Here is a 21,890-nt window from a genome sequence, read left to right on the forward strand (position 1 = left end):
TGAGATAAGAATCATTAAATGGAAGAGGGCTGAAAAGAATGTAAAATGCCCTACACTATCTACTTTTCTTTTCAGATTATTGTAGCTCCTGAATTAGTCTTTCCAAAAATACTTTTCTTTCCTACAAGTGGAACAACAAAGGAATAAGATATTTGCTTCAAGTCAAATGAAATGAACATAAAATGGATTTTCTTTATTAAAATCGATGCAACAGCATGTCTAAAAGTTAGATTGGTAAATTTTTTATGATAGTTCCTCTTCATTTAATTATACCCTTAGGCTAAAAAGAAAGTCTTATGTATTTACTTGCAAGCCATGCTGTTTTCCCTCCAGACATATTAGTGACCACTATTATTATTATTTTTGAAGGCTTTATTTATTTATTTTAGAGGGGAGGAGAGGGAGAGGGAGAGAGAGAGAGAAAGAGAGAGAGAGATAGAGACAGATGGGGTGGGAGAGGGACCAGCAGACTCTGTGCTGAGCATGGAGCCTGACAAGGGACTTGATCCCACAACTCCGAGATCATGACCTGAGCTGAAATCAAGAGTCGGACGCTTAAATGACTGAGCCACCCAGGCATCCAAGTGGCTATTATTTTTATCTCAATGTATATATGTGTGTGCAAAAGATTTAGCCTCTTAAGTGGAACCAAGAGTTGATTCAGTTTTTCCTGTTTTTCACCATATTATTGAAAGTTTTCACTTTTAAGATATTCCTCTGACTTTTCTCATCACATCTTAAAATAATATCTAAATTCATCACTTGTTGTGTTCTGTTCTGACAACTGCTATCATGATAATGTCCATTTAAGTACATGTGAATGATGAATAAATTACTACTTACACAAATGTGTCTAAGTGTCAAGCTGTCTAATCCACGTCCTTAAATGTTATTTCAAAAAAAAAAAAAAAAAAAAACCTCAAAGTCATTGGCCAAACCTAGCTTTAAAAAAAGTGATTAGTATTCAAGTAACAAAGACATCACACTTTAATAGTAATAGATTTTTTTTCTTTTTCAAAAAAGGAGTATGACTTAGTATACTCAAATATCTGTGTGAGTGATTCTGTATCGATTATTTAAAGGAGAATACTATTTCAGTTGAAAAAAGGCTTTAACATCTGAAAAAAAATCTTTTCACTAAGAATTCAAGATTTTTTTGAAAGTCAAAGTTGGTCAGATTTCATTAAGACCCATCTTGCAGCTGACAACCCCAACCCCCAGGCAATTTTAACACTGAGACAACCTTGAAAATGTCTTCTTTCAACCTTTATAACAAAATGTCAGAGTGTTTCCAAAGGTAATATTTTATTCCCTGTGTGAGCCAAAGGATCAATGGAATTTATGCTCATTTGTTTAGCTTATATTTCTTTTAATTTTATGCTTTGCTGGATGCACAAAAGTTACCATTATATTGGACAACCCTTGTGGCCATTCTAGTACTGGGGCTTGTGTAGGTTGAAAACAATGAACCATTCTCTGGCTTTAGCCCTATTCCTGCCAGAAATATGTTGAGGCTAACAGCCAAATGACAAGTAGTGGGGGAAGTAGGTGAAATGTTGTTGCATGTGGCCTACTTGTCCTTGGGACACACAGAAGCCTTAAAGCACAGGGCAATTAAATGAGAATCAGTTAATTAAGACCTAATAGGATTTAAGTTCACAACAATATATAGATTCCAAATTGGGTTAAAATGTTTTAAAGTAGAAAAATAAGTAAGTAAGATGAAGTTCAGTATTGGTTTGTCATTGGTTCTAAAAAAACAAACCAATATATACTGCTTATTTCCCACATTCACTTGAGTTTCTATTTAATTAATTGCTATACTTTGGCATATATGGCCGATAAATTGACCTTATTCTCTTCACTAACTTGTTTAATGCCATGTTAAGATCACGATAATAGGATTTGAATATCTGATAGGCAAAAGTTCTAAATTAGCCCACTGAGTCCATAATACTGTGGAATCCCAGGGAATAAGACTTCTAAAAACATGTGTGCTTTGAAACAGAACCAGCAGGCTCTTAGCTGCATGAAGAAAAAAAAATTCACCATAAAAATCAATTCTTTAAAAGGAAATAGAAATCTATCTTAGTGTTAGATTCTCCAGCCTCATTCTGGTTAAGAGAGTTTGACATTTCAGGACTGAACACACTGTGGAAACTTAATAAATATTGAAGTTTACAAACAAAAATATAACAATGATATGTGGACCAATTTTTAAAAACATTGAAAATCAATGTGCCCCTACTCTGCCTAATTCAGTTAACTCAATTATTTAATGTATACTTGACTTGAGTGGGTTTATACATAGTTATTTCAATTTTACATTGAACATTAATCAAATTACTTTTAATGTAACCCCTGCCCCTATGCCCATCAGGAACCCAAAATAAAGGGGAAAGTTTGTTTGAATGTTTCTTGTTTAACACCAAAGCATTTTAAAGACATTTGTTTCTATTATATTTATCCCATGATTCTTCCTACATGTACCACTCACCCCATACCACAGCAGTGAATTTTTTTCACAGGCATTTCATAGGCTGATTCTGGAACCCCTCTGGGGAAAAAAATCCCCCTTCTTGGCAGTCACTGCAGTTCAGACTACTTCCTACTTCCTCTCAGTTGCTCTTTCAGTGTCACTCCACATCTGTCTCCATTTCTCTGCACATATACCTTTCTACCTTGAAAGCAGAGCCTCAGTAGAGTGACAAGTTATAAAATGTAGGAACTCCTGGGTAAGCTAGCTACCCAGTATTTGTATCTAACAAGCAGGTTTTAATTTTAAAAAGTTGAATAGTCTCAAGTATTCTGAAGGTCTTCAATATCAGAAACTCGGTAAAGTACTTGCTTATACTCAGTATGCTGAGCAGGAAATCCTAAGAATTTTTTCCCAAGATTTATTTATTTTAAAGAGAGAGAGAGACAGAGAGAGCATGAGTGGGAGGAGCAGAAGGAGAGGGACAGGGTCTGAGAAGAATTTTTAAATTTAATTGTTGTCATTGGTAAGTGTGAAAACACATAGCCAAGACGAAAAGTTACGTAGCTAAATATCTTAATTTTAAAGTATCAGTAGTGGGAAAGCAAGTTTACCTCCAAGTCATCTGAATCAGCCCCCATATTGTATGAGTGGCAGTAAAATACCAATAGGAAAATTGGAATAAATAATCGCGAATGTCTTTCACAAGAGAGACTCGGAAAGAGTAGGCCATTATTCATTTCAAGGTTTCCGAGTAGAACTATGCTCCCTACCTAAGCTATCAATCACTCTCACAGAAGGCCAAGTGCCTGCATTCATTTTTAAATGAAATGTTCTGGATGTTGATAAATATAAAAGAAGTAATAAGTGATATATTTATGGAAGAATTATTGAATAATTGATGAATTATTAACAATAAACAAAATATATATGTATATATATATACAGCTTCACAATGGAATGCTGGTTCTCAAAGTGTTCCTGGATCAAGAGCATGACCATCACCAGGAAACTGGTTAGAAATGCAAGTTCTCATCCTTGTTCCAGAACCCCTGAATTAGAATCTCTGGGGCAGGGGTTCACCAATATGGGTTTCCACAAGCCCTCCAGGAGATTCTGATGCCCAACAAAGTGAGAACCACTGCCATAGAAAATTCTTGACATTCTCAATGACTATGTCTCAATAACTCGAATCTCTAAAAGCACAAATACCTGATCAATTCAGATATTTATAGATTATATAACTATTAAGCCCAAGTCAACTTATGAAGCCATTTTCTTACTAACAATGATCACTTTCTTAGATCTTTTCATTAACTCTTTCATTATCAATTCCAATAAGTACCTAAGGGAGACAGGCAAAGGAAGGGTGGCTTTGTCATGAAGAAAGAAAATCTTCATCACTTCTAGAGAATTATTGCATGTGCAAGAATGAAATAGCATTAAAAAGGCCATGTTGAGATGTGAAGGATGAGTGGCTTACTAGGGCCACTGGCCAGTTGTTGGAGACACTTTCCCTGGCTTGGGCTTCTGTCCCTCACCTGCAGTGACTAATGGCCACCAACATCTCATAGCTGCTTCGCTTCTTCAGAAAGCTCACCTCTGCTAATGGGAGGCCCTGGGCCAGGAGGTAACACACCTTGCTCAGGAGGTAACTTATGTCTCCAGTGGTGGGCCACAGCCCGTGGTATGATGGAGCAGAGCCCAAGAGTCCATTGTATGCTTCTCTTCCTAATTTTGCATTCAGTGAGAGCATGTTGGTGGCCTGAATCTGCCATGGTGGGAGTATGGACACCAGAATCGGAAAATGCTACAAATCAGTGTTCACTCTACCTCAGAGCTAACTGGTACATATTTACTGGTGTATTGCCAGCCACCTCCAGCAATTAGCTGGGGTGTGAAAGACAACTCTGTTGTGAGGTTTATTCTTCAGCACTCTCTGTGTGGATCAGGACACAGAACTAGATTTTGCTGGAGATGGCATACTTGCATGGCTCTTCTCCCTTATTATGCGTCCCTAACTCCCATACAGGCTTCTTCTGAAAGCAGACTGTCTATAAATCAATGTGCACCCAGACCCCTGTTCTCAGGGTCTGTTTCCAGGGAACGTGACCTATAACACAAGTTAAGTCATTAGTTAATTGACTGCAGCACAGAAGCCTCAAAGAATACGTGTTCCAAATTACAAAGAGCTTTAAGTCATGGACCTTGTGGGTCACAGTGATCAGATAAAACTGCAAAAGATAAATGTGAAATGGCAAGGATCTACTCTTTGTGTATGTGTACATAAAAGAAAGAAGCTGATGGAAAAAGATGAAGCCTGCACAAATTGGGCATTTTTTTATATAATGCTTCTCAAATTATGCTTTCATACCCATGGGTAAATGTACTGGGGGATTCATTTCACCTAAGATTTTGGAGAAGAACACTTTCGTATTAAAACAACACATAATGGAGAACACAACAACAAACACATAATGGAGAAGATCACAAAACTGACATGATATGTAAAAATAAAACAAGAAATATCAAAGGAACACTATGCTCATGGTAAAAGGAGGTAAGCAGGTGGGAGGGGAAGATACCAGGCTTCAACTCCTTGGCCGTTAGGAGAGGAGAAGTAGAAGAAGTTGAGAAGCACTGTGTAAAATATAACTGAAAATATTATTTCAGTATAAAATAATCTTACTACAAAAAATTACTCTTCTTATTATGAAAAAGTTAACCATCTTCAAATGATAGGGTTATATTAGTATTGTAAACACCTGTGTTCCTGTGATACCCAGAGAACTGGTTTACCAAAACAATGATTCAATGCCATTGTTTAACTTAGTTAATGTAAGGTTGTGTAAGGCATAATACTGGTGCCAACGTTCCCTGTATAATTCTGAAAATCGTAATTGCCGAGTGTGAGAGGAACTCAGCAGGAGCCCACTCCTTGGGTTATTTGTTCTCAAATCATTCTTCATTGTGTTTAGGGTAGGAGAGTAACATAGTTGTGAACTTTAAACTTGCTATGACTTTGGTAGATTCCCAAGGAGAACGAAAATATACATTAGCTGTGTGCTTTCATTTTCTAAGGAAACACGGAATGTCAGTTAAATAACACACACATTTCCGAGCTATGTCTTGTTAATGTGGTACACGCACACATGTGCACAAGCTAATACAAATTCTTGCTCCCTCAGCTAGGTGCTATATAATATGTTGAAGAAAACTAAGCGGCCATTAATATGATCTGCAACACAATTTGATTCGCAAAATAAATTAAACATTCACACTCCATAATAGGTATAGGTTTTAACCACGTCATGAATGAATGAATGACTGAGTTTTGAGATCTGTTAGTGCTGACAGTTTACTATTTAAGCTTTTGTTTTAAAGAGTTTTTATGATCTAAGACTCTTGAGGAATAGATTCCTAATTACAACCAGCCACAAACAAAGCTTCTGGAGTAAATCCTCAGTAAACAGGATTGGCATATTAAAGGATCAGGTTTTGATAATGGTTGTTTTCAAATAGGAAGAAGAATGACATTCTTTGGAGAAATTTTTATTATCTAATTAAATACTTCCTTAGCAGCATAATGTCAAATGAACTCACTAGCTGAACATTTTGATGGTCCATGTTCTCCTAAATATCCCATGACCAGAAGAGGAGCTGTACAGCTCTGATTTAATGCAGTAACAATGGTAACCAATTCTAGCTCCTTCTTTTATCACAGCCCATCAAAAGAATACAAAGAAGTCCAAATTAAAATAAGTTCAATAATAATAAAAAACCCCACGTTCCTTTTCCAACTGTCCTGAAGCCTTTTTCTATCTTTAAGCAAGGTTCACTCAGTAATTATCTTATTTATGAAAGTAAAAGCAGAAGGATGTTTCTCTTACTAAATAAAAGCCTTTATGCTTTAAATGTAGACGGCATCTTGAAACAGTCAAAAAGAAAGCGTGTTGAATGTCATCAGCTCATTTCCTCCCACCCACTGTTTTAAATCGTTTGCTCAGTTCCAATGTATACTACACTTACATAAGTTGTTTATGAAGAGCCAAATTAATAGTTTTTGCAATTGTTTTCGTTGAAATTTGGAGAGCTGACAAATGAATTAGTAGAAAATGGCAATTCTACATGAATTAGCTTTTAAGTCTCCCTAAGAGGCTGATGCAGAACTTAATAAGAGACTTATTAGAAGAAGTAGGACAACTTAATTCAGATTGATTATAGACTTCGGTGAAGACAGCTGGGGTTCAAATGAAACCGAAAAAGAACTTATATGCACTTCAAAGTATGCTAAGCAGATGTCTGAAACAATTACTCTGCACTGGCTTTTCAGAAGTTTCAAAAGCAGGATGGGAATAGCATGGTAAACGAAGGTTCTATTTGCCTAAGTTGAGGTACAGGCTTTTAAAAACACACACAGCATTCGCTAAAATCAGATGCCTTGGGTAAGAAACATGATTCGACACTGCTGTCCTAAGTAATTTGCTTTTAGCTTTATAAACAAAGCAGGAAATGCGAGAGAATACATGGGAACTAAGGAATAAGCCCTCTCGGAACACCAACTTACAATTTATTGTTCACTGAACAAATAATTTGGTCAGGATTTTTAAGATGACTAATTCCTACTTTTGTTTCTAAGTTCTATGAGAGCCAATAATGACCATTCTATTAAAAAAAATAAACACTAAACTTTTAAAGCATGTAAGTGAGGCTTTACCATAATGTGCCTTCTTATAGAACTATTCCAAGATATTAAAGGCCAAATCACATTCTTTTAAACATCGCAAATACATGCTTTAAATAAAGAAAGGGATAGAACCCAGGTCGCTTGGTATGACAGGTGCTAGTTCCTTATTTAACGCAGATTTATAAAGGCTTATATCTTTTTTGTTTGCATTTTCTTCTCAATCAAAGCCTACTTAATACACACATCATTTGTATAAAAATAACAACAGCTTCCACAGAGCAATTCCTCTGCTGTTAATAACCATTAACAAAATATTAGTGAACTTTTCTTTTCCTATGGACAGTACATCTCATTCATTTTGGAGACACTATTTCCTTATTCAGAGTTGAGAGAGCTCTCATATTGAATCATTTTAGGGCTTCCCTGTTTGTGATGGTTCTGCTAACCTTGCATCCCCTAACTATCAGAATGGATTATAAGCTTTCTCTATAAAGCTCACATACGAGGAAGGATTGAAAGTTGGCTCATATAAATGACAAATATAACAAAATTAATAAAGCAATAATAAAACACTGGAACCAGGGTTAAGATGAGAAAAGCAGTAAAGGAAGAGAGAGTTGTATGAACATGGCTGAAAGCTTCTGCTTGCCAATGTGAAGACGAAATCCTAATATGTTACATCACATTTCATGTTAGCTATCAGGAGGAAACATACTTGCTTTTCTCAGTGTCAAAGTCTGAGATAGCATTTCTTTGACAAATTTCTCAAATAGGCCAAGCCACAGGGACTCAGGATGGTCGACCCAAAGAGATGCATTTGCCAGTTATCTTCTTAAATTTTTAGATGTGAATGTTGAACGTAAATAAGTCCGGATGGCATGGTGGCTTCATTACAGTCCCTGGTCTAACACACATGTTCCTGCATTGTTCCTAACTATAATTCTAAAAATCTAATCAGAATATTTCATTGTGAGAATTTTAAGGAAAAATTCAGAGAATCCTTGTCCTTGACCTTTTACAGGAAGAGGTATAAGTTAAAAGTCTAATAAAAAAATAGCAAATAAATAACTACATAGTTGTGACAAAATTGCATAATCCCAAATGGCAGTCTGGGGGAGTTTAATTATGGTTATGGTGTGAAAAACTGTGTTTTGAGGCAGCGGGCAAACTAAGGGCAGTGAAATATTCCTGGCTCAAGAATGATGTACCACTCTGTATAAAGAAACCATGGTAGATTAGAACAAAAAGGAAGCTTGGAACAACAACAGTAACTCTCAAACTTTCTCACACAGGAATTGTTCTCAAGAACGAAAACATCATATGAAGACTATAGGTTCCAAAGTCATTCTGCTTTCTTAATTCCTGCATATATTCATTCCACTTACAGATCTAAGCAGAGCAACTAGTGGTTCTAGGAGTTATTCTTATTCCCCGTTACTATAAGGAAAGTAAGAATATTTGTGCAGTCATGGAAGCAGTGGTGATATTTCCAGTCAAATGAGAAATCATTATTGTGTCCTTCAAATATTTGATAAGTAGTATAAATCATGAATTTTAAAAATAAAGAGACATTTACATTTTCGATTTTATTCTGGGAGTTATTCCTAAGGAAGCTCTATCTGCAAGGCTGAGATTCTCTTAGTGAGCAAAATAGTCAATATTGACACTGTGTTCCTTTCTCTGGATTTACTATACGTACAATGTCCTGAGGATGATTAGCCAGTAACGATGCCACTTCCCAGGACCTCATTGTTGTTGCTATTTTATCCATTAGCCAAATCGCAAAGCCACATTTGCTAATGAAATGATATAATGCTAAATCCCACAGAAAAACACATGCCATAGTTCACTTGTATAACAACTTTTTCAACAAATAAGATGAGAGTGGAGGTGGGTATTACAATAGAGTCAGCAGGGGTGATGAAAATGAACTGAAGTGGGTAAACAAAATGCTCTTCTGGCTACATGCCTAGCTACCCCGACAGCATGGAGCCTCTGAGGGCTTAAATTGCTGAGTAGAAAAATGGGAACAGTAGTTTTGAGCACTCTTCTACTTCTTTTCAAAGTAAGTTTCAGTTAATAAAATTCACTTCCTCTAAACCACCACCACCAACGCTTCAGAGTTTCAAACTCAGTGTTGTTGAGAAGCCACAGAGAAAGCTGATTTATTTGAAGTGTTGGCATGTACAAGCTCTTTTAGAAAGGAATACTGAGTGCATATATGTTTTGTTGTTATTGGGATCAAAATGAGTGTCTAACCAATCAATGTGTGGGAAATAAACTTGGTCTTAGGACCAAGGACAGGTAAGAGGAGAAGAGAAGTGAAAGGAAAAATGCAAATAGGCTTCAGTGAGGGTCAGGTGATATTTAAGCTGTTCTACTTTTATTGATTTTATTTTTTTTGTTATTGAATCATGCTGTGTACATTCTTCATCCATACTCAGGATACTACTAAGGCTCCTGTGTGGCAGATAAGGCTAAGAATGAATCTCTTCTGTCTGCTCTAAAGCCTATAGATTTGGCCACTTAATCAATCTATTAACTAATTTTGTTCCTTTGGGACATTCTCCTAAACTTTTTTTGTCATTTTTGGGAAAGGTTTTTAAAAATGTAGTTCCTATATTTTTGAATAAAAGTACTATTCTTTTAAATCTTTTTTAAGATTTTATTTATTTATTTCAGAGAGAGAGAGAGAGAGAGACAGAGAGACAGAGAGCACAAGCATGAGCAGGGGGAGGGGCAGAGGAAGAAGCAGGCTCCCTACTGAGCAGGGAGCCTGATGTAGGGTTCTGATCCCAAGATCCAGGGATCATGACCTGAGCCACCTCCAAAAGTACTACTCTTAATGCTAAACAAATACAAGGTAATACATTTTAAACATTATTTTAATTTCCAAGTAGCTGGCAGTGTTAACCATTGATTTACTTGCAAGACATGGGGTCATAGAATGTTAGAATGGAAGAGATTTTTGAAGTTATAGAGTCAAATATGTAATCTTCCCTTGAATCTTCACCTACTCCTTTAATGAAGAACTATTCAGTTCAACATTAGACAGTAGGCTTCATAAGGGCAAAGACCAACTTCTGTTTTGTTCATAACTACATGTATAGCACATTGTACAGTGGAGTGAAGGAACAAAGGAGCAGAATTAGATTCCTTTATACATTGCCGACACTATGCTAGGAGCTGGGAATTCAGACATACACAGCATGACTCTTGCTTTTAGGAACCTTGCTTTAAGTGACCAGCTACAGTATATGGGAAATTCAAGTGTGACAGCTGAAGCATGTATGGTGATGGATGCAAGTATTGAACCAAGGGCCATTGCTTCTGCTCTGTGGGACCTGGGGGTGGGAGACACTCAGGACAAACTACAGAGACAGGAGCCGTGTGAGGCAGGCTTTGGAGGCTGAGGCATATAAGTGAGGGTAATCCAGGCCAAGGGAAGAGCATTTGCAAAGGCAGAGAGTTACCGGACGACTTGGCATATTTGGGTAAAGGAGTAGTGCAGTGAGAATGTTCAGAATGGCCTGAAGGATAGGAGTGACAATTAGGAATTTGAACCAGGGCTAGGAAGTAAAGGGTCACCTGCCCTCTTCATTCATTGACTTTATTCTCAGGCAGGCAGTTTCCCTCAAGGATTTTAGGTTGGAGTTGGAAGAGGACAGAAAATGTAGAAAAACAGTAAAGAAACTGTTAATTCACTCACTCCTTAACCAGATATTTGAGATTTTATTTCTTTATTCATGAAAGACACACACACACACACACACACACACACACACAGACACAGGCAGTGGGAGAATCAGGCTCCCTGTGGGAAGCCTTATGTGGTACTCGATCCCCAGACCTCAGGATCATGACCTGAGCCGAAGGCAGACGCTCAACCACTGAGCCGCCCAGGTGCCCTGTAACCAAGTATTTAAAATGCGGTGCTTATCACTTGTTGTGATGAGCACTGAGGGTTGTAGGGAAGTCTTGAGTCACTGTATTGTACCCCTGACACTAACATTGCACTGTATGCTAAGTAACTGGAATTTAAGTAAAAACTTAAAAAAAAATCAAATCGTGTTTATGGTACACCAGAACAGGGATTAAAGATGAGCCTGGCATGGGGTTTAAAGAAGTATAATACAACAATTTGAGTACCACAAGTAGGGGGGTAGAATAGGATTTTGGTTGAAAAGAGAAGGGAAAATAGAAAAGAGATATTATGAGGTAAAATGCATGGCCAAGTGCAATCAGTAAAGATGTAGAAGGACTTAAGGAAGGAACTCAGGTTTCAAGCCTAAGCACCTTGAAATTGGAACAACAGAAGAAAGGGCAGGTAAAAGGAGACAATAGCAGGGGAATGGACAAACATGAGAATGAATGACCTCGGTTTCAAAAGGGCTGCATTTTGATTCTAATGACAAATGGGTGAGGAGATCAGAAGAGAGATCCAGACCAGAAATTGAGGTTTGTCACCATCCATGCCACTTCAAATTGGGAGCATTTACACCATAAAATGGGAATTGAGTGAAGGTTAAAAACTTAGGTGCACCAACATCTGAAGGGTGGGGAGAGTTTCAGAATTGAGGAAAATAAAGGAAAATAATGAAAGAAGAAGAATGTGGATGAGACAATGCCACAGAGCAAGGGAGTAGAGATCTTCCAGAACACGGCTGCCAGCACACACACTGAGTACAGGTGAGAATTTCTCTTTGGCATTTGAAACTGGGAGGTCTTTTGTTGGTTTTGACACTAGATGAGCAAACAAAATATGTTTCCAGTTGTTGGTTTTCAAAATGACACTCTTAAATATGTATATTTTTTTCTTTATAAATATATTTATCATCTTTGTGCTACAAGGGAATTTAACTTTGGATTTGTGGACAGTATTCCAAATATATAATGATATTTCCTAATATCTGCAGTGGACTAATACAACTCAAAATTGTATTATATACATTGCCTTCTAAGGGAAGGGCAGCAGTAACAGCCTCAATTCACAGTACCATAACTCACCCAAGTCACATAATTTAGTTAGCACAAAGGCCAAAGCCTGGACTCCTGGCTCTTGAATAAGTGTATTTTTCCCTACTCTGATACTAAGTTTTGCAAAGAACACACACACACACACACACACACACACACACACACACACACCACCCCGATCATTTTAGTACAAATGCTTAAATTCATTTCCTAATAGCAAAATCAGAACGATTGTTTCACCCCATAACTTTTTAATATTTCATTCCACATTACTAAAGATAGAGATGATTAGATCACTATGTCCTCTTAGAGAAAATACCACATGCAAATTGATTTTGAATTTGCAAAAGACAGACGGACAGATTCCTAAAGCTTAAGGGCACTATTTTAACTTGGTGAGAAGGAAATGCTGCACCCAAGTTCAGATGAGAATCTCTTTTGCAACTCTCAAAGGGCCCCGAAGCAAAGCAATAGATGGTACCTTGACTTTTTCGAGGTGATCTTGGAGAGAGTCAATGAGGAGGTCACCCACAGGCTGCCAGGATCCCTTGATCACCTCTGCCTGACGTAGTTTGAGATCCAGCTCATCTGTTGCTTCCTGAAGCTCCTGGAGTCTTTCGAGGGCCTCGTCTATTTTTCTCTGCCAGTCTGCAGAGTGCACGTTCAGTTTTTCCCACTGAGTGTTGACCTCCTCAGCTTGCTTTCGTAGGAGCCGTGTGACATTCTGGGCTCTCTCTTCAGGAGGCAGCTCTAAATTGGTAATATGACAAGGTTTTAGGCCACAATCATTTTTTTTAAACATCGCTGAAAAGGTCATACTGGAAGAAAGAGAGTACAGTCTAACAAGAGGCCGACCTGCCAATTAATGGTTCTTTTATACTTTGGCATAAATTCTGATAGTGTCCAGCATGTCTCAAATCTGTCCTCCTGAGAGTATCTGTTCTACCTTATATCGTTCAGATAACCCAAGATTCATTTAAGGTACTGAGTAGAAAAATGCACACCGCAAGCTCTAATGTACTTCTGTCAGGCTCTTAAATTGAAAATTAGCTTGTAGTCTTTGTAACAATAGCATTCCTTCTCACCAATAATCTCATTTGTTGATTATTTTCTAAATGTTTCAATAACTGATCACTCATTCGTCTCTTTTACTGTTTATTTATGAATGTGCAAACAGATTTATACACGGTGGCTTATAATTCCTTTTTTCCCCCAACATCTATGCTTAATTTGAATCAATTCTATTTAACTTAGAAAATATGAGAGCCATCCAGACCCTGGCAGCAAGAATGGATGGGTTGCTCTGTCACCACCGATCCTTCTATCAATATGCTATTACTGTTCCACATTCAATTACCTCTGGGCTCCTGGTAGAGTTTCTCTAGTCCTTCTAAAGGCTGCTCTGTCAGAAATATTCGTACAGTCTCAAGAGTACTCATGATTACAGGTTCTTTCGTTTTCAATTCCCTCTTGAAGGCCTGTGAAATGAGATGAAAAGAAATGCTTATTTGGCTTGTGGCATTCTTCTCAAAATTAATCCTGGGTGTTCAAAACTTGGTTATGAAATTCCCAGGTCAATTTCTATCTCCTTTATTTCTAAACCGATAGTCACAAAATGATAAAGAAGGCTATATGGATCTTTCTGTTAATCAGGAAAGCATTGTGTGTAAAGCTAGTCTGGAGAGCATGGGGGAACTTCCAAGATATGTTAATGCCTTTCATTAAGATAAGAGTGATTCATTTGTACAACTTGACTGCCAAACTTGAAATCTGAAGCCAAAGTTGCAAGATACATATTGCAGAAACCCTAGCAGGGCTAACGACTGCTTCTAAGCACCCAAAAGAATGGTTCTCCAGAACATAGTAGTGAGCTTGAAGGGCCATTTGGAAGAATGCAGGTTGTACTGAAATATACAACCAATCCAATTCATAACCACCAGCTAATTCTGTCAAAATATCTGACAACAAATAAAATGAAATATTAACAGTAACTATGTAAAAACTCAGTACTTCTGAAAAATATCCAATACATTATTCAATGTGATTTCTTTGAGAATGGTAGAAAGTTTTGGAGGTATACTGGACTAAGAATTGTGGGGATAGGTTCCTATAGAAGAGTAGGCCTAGAATTGGGCTCTTGGGGTCATCTAGGCTAGTTATCAGTTTTAATCTCTAAACTGTAATCTTCACTGACACAGGGGATTAAAAGGAAAGCAAAATGCATAGTTTCTGCCTTCAGGAAACTTCTGGATGAAAAGAAGGGAGAAAACTAACACACCAGAAACAGTGAAAACAATAAGCTTCATACATAATTGAGTGCTAGGGCTCGTGAGACATCATGTGAGGCTAGAATAAATGGACAGATACTTGGAAATCACCAAAGATACTTATTGACCAGATTATGCTGTCTCAGAAGTGAAGATGTTAATGGAAGTGGTAAATACCACAGAAACGTTAATCAATCAGTGTAAGAACAATAGTAATAATAATATTAATTACCCTGAGCTAGGGCTTAATTATTCATATTGTTTTTCAATTCTTCCGTATTTTTAGCAATGTTACCTACTGAATTTAAGCCTCGAGGGAAAATTTAGCTGTATCTCCTTTGAACTTTGGATATATCATGTTGCAGGAATGCTCTAGAACTGTATTAGATGACACAGTTATAGATAAAATCCTCATCATTCAGAAAAATCCTGAGTTTGATACTTTGAAAATGATTCATCTTCCATAGTTGGTTACAATTGACTAAAGAGAGGCCAAGTGTTTGAAATGAAATAATAAAATTCTGTAAGTGAAAGTTAGTAGTTTCTGTACACTGAGATATTTTTGTGTCTTTGAAATAATACAGAGTAGGTATTATAATACAGAGTAGGTGAGCTATTTACTATGCTTACATGTAGGGCTGATTCTTCTTCTAATATTTTATTTGAAATCTCTGTGTGTGTGTGTGTGTGTGTGTGTGTGTGTGTGCATGTGTATGTGTATACAGCTCTTGCTCATATATCTGATTTTCCCAACTTCAAGAAAATTATTGTTTTTTTTCTAGTCTCTCCATTTGGACTTGATAGGAGGCAACTGACTCAGATACTACTAATTATAAAAATAATAATTGCTCCCTTTATTGAACTACTATGTGTCAGTGGTTGTTATCAGAAACTAGAAACATAAAATTGAATGCAAAACAACTCTTCCTGTTTAGAAACCTGTATATAGTAGAAGAGTCAAACACATAAATAATTTAGTTTTTTAAAGATTTATTTCTTTCTAAGAGAGAGAGAGAGAGGGAGAGAGAGAGAGAGCATGAACAGGAGGGGAAGAGGGAGAGGGAGACAGAATCTCAAGCAGACATCACACTGAGTGTAGAGCCCAATGCAGGGCTCAATCTCAGGACCCTGAGATTACAACCTGAGCTGAAATCAAGAGTTGGACACTTAATCGACTATGCCACCCAGATGCCCTCAATTTCAGTTCAGTGTGGGAAATGCTATAGGTTTGCACAATATGGGAAAAGAAATTGGGATCGGCTTCCCAGAGAAGATACTATTCATAAAGAACTCTAAAACATGAAAACAAGTTAGCCTGGGAAGTGCAGGATAGGGGAAGAGGGAGAAAATGATGAAAATACAGATGTGAAGACATAGGACATAACACAGTCTGGCATGTACAGTTATCTCAAGTAGGCCAGTTCTCTAGAACATCAAGTATAAGGAGAGGACAGATCCAGAGATAAATAAGACAGTGTCATTATCTTAAACTATATTTGACCTTTAACTCAGAAGTTGAAGCTCAATCTATGAGTTCCTGAGAAGCCTAGGTATTCTCTTGCAGACAATCAGGAGCCTTTGAGAGAATTTAAGCAGGGGAATGGCATGGGCATGTGTGGGTTTCAAATAAATGACCCCAATGTAAATACAGAGTAAGTACTTGAGAAGGGCAGAAATGGAATTAGAAAGATCAGTTAGGAGGCAATTGTAAGAATTTGGTGAAAGATTATGAGGATCTGACCCAGGGCAGTGGTACAAAAATGAATGAATGAATGAATAAAAGGATGGAGTAGGGAAATATTTAGAGTGTTAGAGGTTTGGGGATTTGGTGACTGAACAGATGCCAGAGAGAAGAGATGGGAAGGACTAAGGAAGACTTCTAGTTTCTAGGTTGGAGAGATGAGTGAATGCTGGGTGCAATTAACCTACATGTGAGAAAATAAACTCTCCTGGATTTCTCAGCATGCCTACAAAAAGCTCTGGCTCCTGAGGACCTTCCCATATCATGGGAACTAAATCTGCAGTCATGTGTCTAGTTAATTTCACTCACCCAAGAGGACCAAATGGTTAGAGCCCAGAGTAAGTTCCCAGGTTAAGCTCCAAACTGTCAGCAAGACTGGAATGACTATCTCTTTGGGTCTTTACAGCTTGGGGGGGAAAAAGCCCAGACCTTGGTGATATTTTCAGTTTGTAAAATCTGAGACATGTGGGGCTATCTGGCTTCTAGAAAAGTTGGAGTTAGGAATCAGTCCCTTTATGTTTCCAAGGAGACCCTTTCATGAGGAGAAGGGGACACTTTCTGGGGGAAAAGGCCTTGTCCCCCTATAAGAAGAGAAAAATCATTTTTCCCATTTTGCCTAGAGAGTATGCAGCCAGTTATGTAGGAACATTTTCTATCAGCTCTTATGTCTCCCTAGGGGTAAGACTTGGGGCAAAGGCCAGGATGGGGTAGTGGTGATGATATTTCCTGTTAGGTGATTGAAAGAAATCTGTCTCTGATTCAGAATACCTCATGTGCACATTCAGGGTAAAATTAATGAAGATGAATATTAAAAACCCAATACTAGGGATCCCTGGGTGGCTTAGCAGTCTAGCGCCTGCCTTTGGCCTGGGGCGTGATCCTGGAGACCCGGGATTGAGTCCCACATCAGGCTCCCTGCATGGAGCCTGCTTCTCCCTCTGTGTCTCTCCTTCTTTCTCTCTGTATCTCTCATGAATAAATAAATAAAAATCTTTAAAAAGTCCTCAATACTAATATTAAGGGGGAATCTGTTTTGAGAACAGACTAAGAAGATGCAATACAGCTTGGAGAGGTACCTTTCCTTCCAGAAGGAAATAAATATCAAAGTCTAATATTTAGGGAGACAAAAGGAGATTTAGGAGTCATTTTCTCAGTTAATATCCACTGAGTGCCTATGATTATACAAAGAGACAAGGATTACATTTATAGAAGTAGATGAGATTGCTCAGGCAGCAGAGTGGGCTAAAGAGAAAATTCTGGAGAATATACAAAATTTATGGACACACAGAAGAACTGAATCCCATGAGAGGCCAAGAGAGAATGGAATGGACAGGTGGAAAGCTTGGGGGAAATGAGAAGTGTAGAACTATGGAAGAGAGAGGAAGAGGGCAGCGCTGGTGGTGCAGCGGTTTGGCGCTGCCTGCAGCCTGGGGTGTGATCCTGGAGACCCGGGATTGAGTCCCACATCGGGCTCCCTGCATGGAGCCTGCTTCTCCCTCTCCCTCTGCCTGTGTCTCTGCCTCTCTCTCTCTCTGTGTCTATGAATAAATAAATAAAATCTTAAAAAATAAAATAAAACCTTTAAAAAAGAGAGAGAGAGAGGAAGAAACTGACTGAGAATGTCCAACCATGACACACAGAAGTAAAGCAAAGACTTAGAAATGTTCATTGGACGTGGTGAGAGCCATTTCAGTGGAGGGGAGTAGCCTCAGAAGTAGGTTCAGTTGAGGAGTGAGTGGGAGAAGAAGGAATATGTATTTTAGATGAATACTGTGCAACATATATATTTTTTTCTGACAGGGAGAAAAGGAAGATAGGAAGGAGGGCAGAGTGGATTTCAATGTAAAGGGAAGTTATGTTCTTTTTAGGACAGGAAGGGTTTGCACACAGGGTGAAAGGTGGAAGCTAGCTAGCAGTGGGGAAACTGAGTGTCCTGGTTTGTTGGAGACTGGGTAGTGCTTCATGAAGTGGGACTTTGAACGCAAAAACCAGGACAGTCTCATGCAAACCAGGACAGTTGGTTACCATAGCAGAGAGGAATCTATTAAAGACCTAGACTGGGGGAAAGTGGAGATAATTGTTGGAGTAAGGTCTGTAAAACAAGGAAATGGATCTTAAAGGTCCTATCAAATTGACAAAGTCCAAGACACCGTTTGATGATGCAGCTCCATTGTTAGAAGTGAACACCCATTGTGAGAGACCACTTGTTTGCCCCTCGAGTTATTGCCAAAGGCTTAGCACCACCACAGCTGCACAGTTCATTTCTTAAATATGAGTCACTGAGGATTAAAACGAATCTAGAGAAAAGACAAAGGAAGTTCTGTCGTTACAAAGACATAAGCACCATTATTTTCACATCGTTGTCGGAAATTAAGAAAAGAATGTGGATGGAAGAGAAGGTTATGTGCTCTATCTTCAGCATTTGGGAAGATTTAGACAAAATATAAGAAAGGTTAAAAACCCCAGGAGGAAGGGAGAGATAGTTGGTTCAAGACAATCAGAAGACAAAGAAAATGGTAACGTTTCTCACTATGTGGCAAACACCATAAATAGGAATATGTCGTTTTAAGCATGGTTAGAATGAAAACTCTTCTTCCATTTGTTCGTTTAACAAATTTTGAGCACCTTACTATACAAGACACTGTTCTAGGCAAAAAGCATCAGTGGTCCTTATAGCATGGAGTTTAAAAGAGATGGGCTTTTTAAAAGAGATTTTATCTGTGTATTTATTTATTTATTTATTTTAGAGATAGGGGGTTGGAGAGCAAGTGGGAGAAAGAGCAGAGGGAGAGGGACAAGCAGATTCACACGAATGCAGAAACCAATGCAGGGCTCAATCCTGTGACCTTGAGATCATGACCTGAGCTGAAATCAAGAGTTGGACGCTTAATGGGCTGAGGCCCCAGGCACCCCTAAAAGAGACAGGCTTATGTAGTAAATGTAAAAAAACAAAGACAACAACAAGAAAAACCAGTGAAGATTCTGCTTTAAAATAACAGAAAATCCATTTTCACCATCTAATTGATTTATCATAAACTACATGTTATAAGAGTTCACTGTATTTTAAGAAGGAAAATGGGGACATTTTAAAACAAAACTGAGAACATTCAATGTCAAGAGCCTTAACTCTTTGATAACTGTCTTGTCTCTCAAAGAAAGTCTATTTGAGTGATGTTTGGGAATATATGTAGTCCTATACTATACTGATTTTGTCTCAGAGGTTATGCTTAATATTTTAAATTCGACAAGTTGGTTCGTTTATGTGCTTATGTGAAAAAGGTATCAGATACAGAGGCCTTCCTCCATACATGTAAAGAAAAATCTTTGTGTGAGTTAGATGTCAATATTCACATGTTAAGATATTTACTTCCTGAATCTTTTGAACAGATAAAATTATTTTCTTTAAAATTCATCCACTTCTCCACAGCTTCCTCTTCACCTTTCCAAGATAGCCAGGCCCAAGGGCCTAACATAGTGTTGTGGAAGAATCAGAAGCAACTACTAAAGACTTAGAGCACCTCTGTGAAAAGAACGTTAACTTTCTGTCTTACAAATGAGAAAATAATTAGGCACACTAGTTTGACATCTTTCCTTCAGCTTCTTAAGTTTCACAGAATAATTTATATGAAGCATGCACTACACAATTGTACTAGTGGGACATCCTCAGGTAAGTCCATTTATTTTATTTTATTTTTTAAAAGATTAGAGAGACACACAGAGAGAGGAAGAGACACAGGCAGAAGGAGAAGCAGGCTCCCTCTGGGGAGCCTGATGCAGAACTCGACACCAGAACCCCAGGATCATGACCTGAGCTGAAGGCAGATGCCCAACCCCTGAGCCACCCGGGTGCCCTAAATCCATTTATTTTAAGGTGAAATTATCTGATAGATGGTATTTCTTCATTATTTTAAAAGTTTATCTATCTAAGCAGTCTCTACACCTGACGTGGGGCTCGAACTTGCAGCCCTGAGATCAAGAGCTGCATGCTCTACTGACTGAGCCAGCCAGATGCCCTTGATAGATAATATCTATATATCAAAAATACTAACCAGCTGGGTGACTGGCTGCTGGCAAATTAATTAGCTAATAGAAAAATATTAACTTTGAACCTGTTATGCGTGAGATAGGGAAGATGTAGGAACTGGATCTTTGTCCTTAAGGAGTCCCTGGTTTGGTTGAATAGGTGCGTTCGCGGGGATACTTTTATACTATGAATGTTTTCCAATGTAGGTATAGATGATATAGGTATGAGGTACAGATGATAAGTTAGGATTTACGTGAGGCCATCAGTTCATGAGTCATTTAGAATCCAAATCTTGACATTCTTAAAGCGAGGCTGAAGATGAATAATGGCAAAAAATGAAAAGTTCTCTGGGTTATAATAGTTTGAAAGACACATAAGTGGGAAATCCTAATGGCCATGAAGCAAGTCAGAAATTTTAAAAACTTGAGGGTAACAGAGAAGAACTGAGTCAATTATTATTTGTTTTTATTCCCTGCCCTGCCTACATATAGGAGAAAAACAAATAGGGTGAATATTACCTCAAATACCTATTAATACCATAAAGAGAAGTAGCTTAGAATCATATGTAGAGGGGCTACAGGGTGAGATATTGATATCCTTGATGTGCCTCAGAGAAGAGATGGGCAGGATGAGAGCTCTGGGCACAGGGACTGACATTTTTTTTAAAGATTCATTTATTTGAGGTGAGGAGGGGCAGAGAGAGAGAGAGGGAGAAAATCCCGACTGAGCCACTCAGGCGCCCCGAGGACTGACATTTTTGAGAGAAAAGCTATCCTGCTTTCACCTAGAGATCCTGGTCCTATCGCTATGGATATAAGTAGAAGCCTTTGCTTTTCAAAACATAGGTCTCTTTCAATCATGTGCAGTTTCCATGGAGCTGAATTTTATCTATATTCCCACTGAGGTGGCAAGTCTGTATTTGTGTTATTCAACCTAAAATCTCACAGAATGGCTATATGTTGTTCATGTGTGTCAGCAGAGCTTGACGGAATCACCCCGTGAGGCTGATGGAAGTGGTTAAGAGAGGGCTGTGGCCGCTGACTTGAAGTTCAAGCTCAGGCTGGGGCCAAAGCTTGGCTGGACGATCCAGAACTGGTCATGAGATCTCCCTGAGCCCTTTTGCCCCCATTTGTTAAAATGTGGAGGTTTGCTAATCACCTTATCAAAGTTTTAAGATACAGTTTGAATATGCTTTTTTTTTTTTTTTAAGATTTATTTATTTATGGGCACCCGGTGGCTCAGTCAGTTAAGTGTCTGGGTTAGCTCAGGTCATGATACCAGGGTCCTGGGATTGAACCCTGCATGGGGCTCCCTGCTCAGTGGGAACTCTGCTTCTCCCTCTACCCCTTCCCCCTGCTTGTGATCTCTCTTTCATGCTCTCTCTCTCTCTCTCTCTCAAATAAACAAAACCTTTAAAAAATGATTTATTTATGTGAGAGAGGAGAGGGGCAGAGGGAGAATCTTAAGCAGACTCCTCACTGGATGCCCAGCCCCTCATGGGGCTCGATTTCACAACCTTGAGATCGCAACCCTGAGATCACAACCTGAGCCAAAACCAAGAGATGGATGCTTAATCGACTGTGCCACCCAGGCGCCCCAGTTTGAATATTCTATAATTAACATGTTTAGGTCATTTTGGTCATTAATTGGACATAGGCCTGTTACATGGTAGTGGTTTGTGATTGGCTCTTCTAGGCACCATTACTAATGATAAAAAT

General features: G+C 38.3%; 1 protein-coding gene across 7 annotated transcripts in view; it reads right to left on the minus strand.

The window, feature by feature from the left end:
- Positions 1-21,890, minus strand: part of DMD (dystrophin) — a 2,426,617-nt gene that overhangs the window by 324,515 nt on the left and 2,080,212 nt on the right. For all 7 annotated transcript variants that reach the window (XM_072743155.1, XM_072743156.1, XM_072743160.1 and 4 more), the window contains 2 exons: positions 13,498-13,618; positions 12,622-12,890 (listed from right to left, as the gene is read on the minus strand). In XM_072743155.1, the coding sequence (XP_072599256.1) occupies positions 12,622-12,890; positions 13,498-13,618 (390 nt within the window). The remainder of the gene's footprint in view (positions 1-12,621; positions 12,891-13,497; positions 13,619-21,890) is intronic.

This window comes from Vulpes vulpes, chromosome X, assembly GCF_048418805.1.
Source record: "Vulpes vulpes isolate BD-2025 chromosome X, VulVul3, whole genome shotgun sequence".
NCBI classification, from domain to species: Eukaryota; Metazoa; Chordata; class Mammalia; order Carnivora; family Canidae; genus Vulpes; species Vulpes vulpes.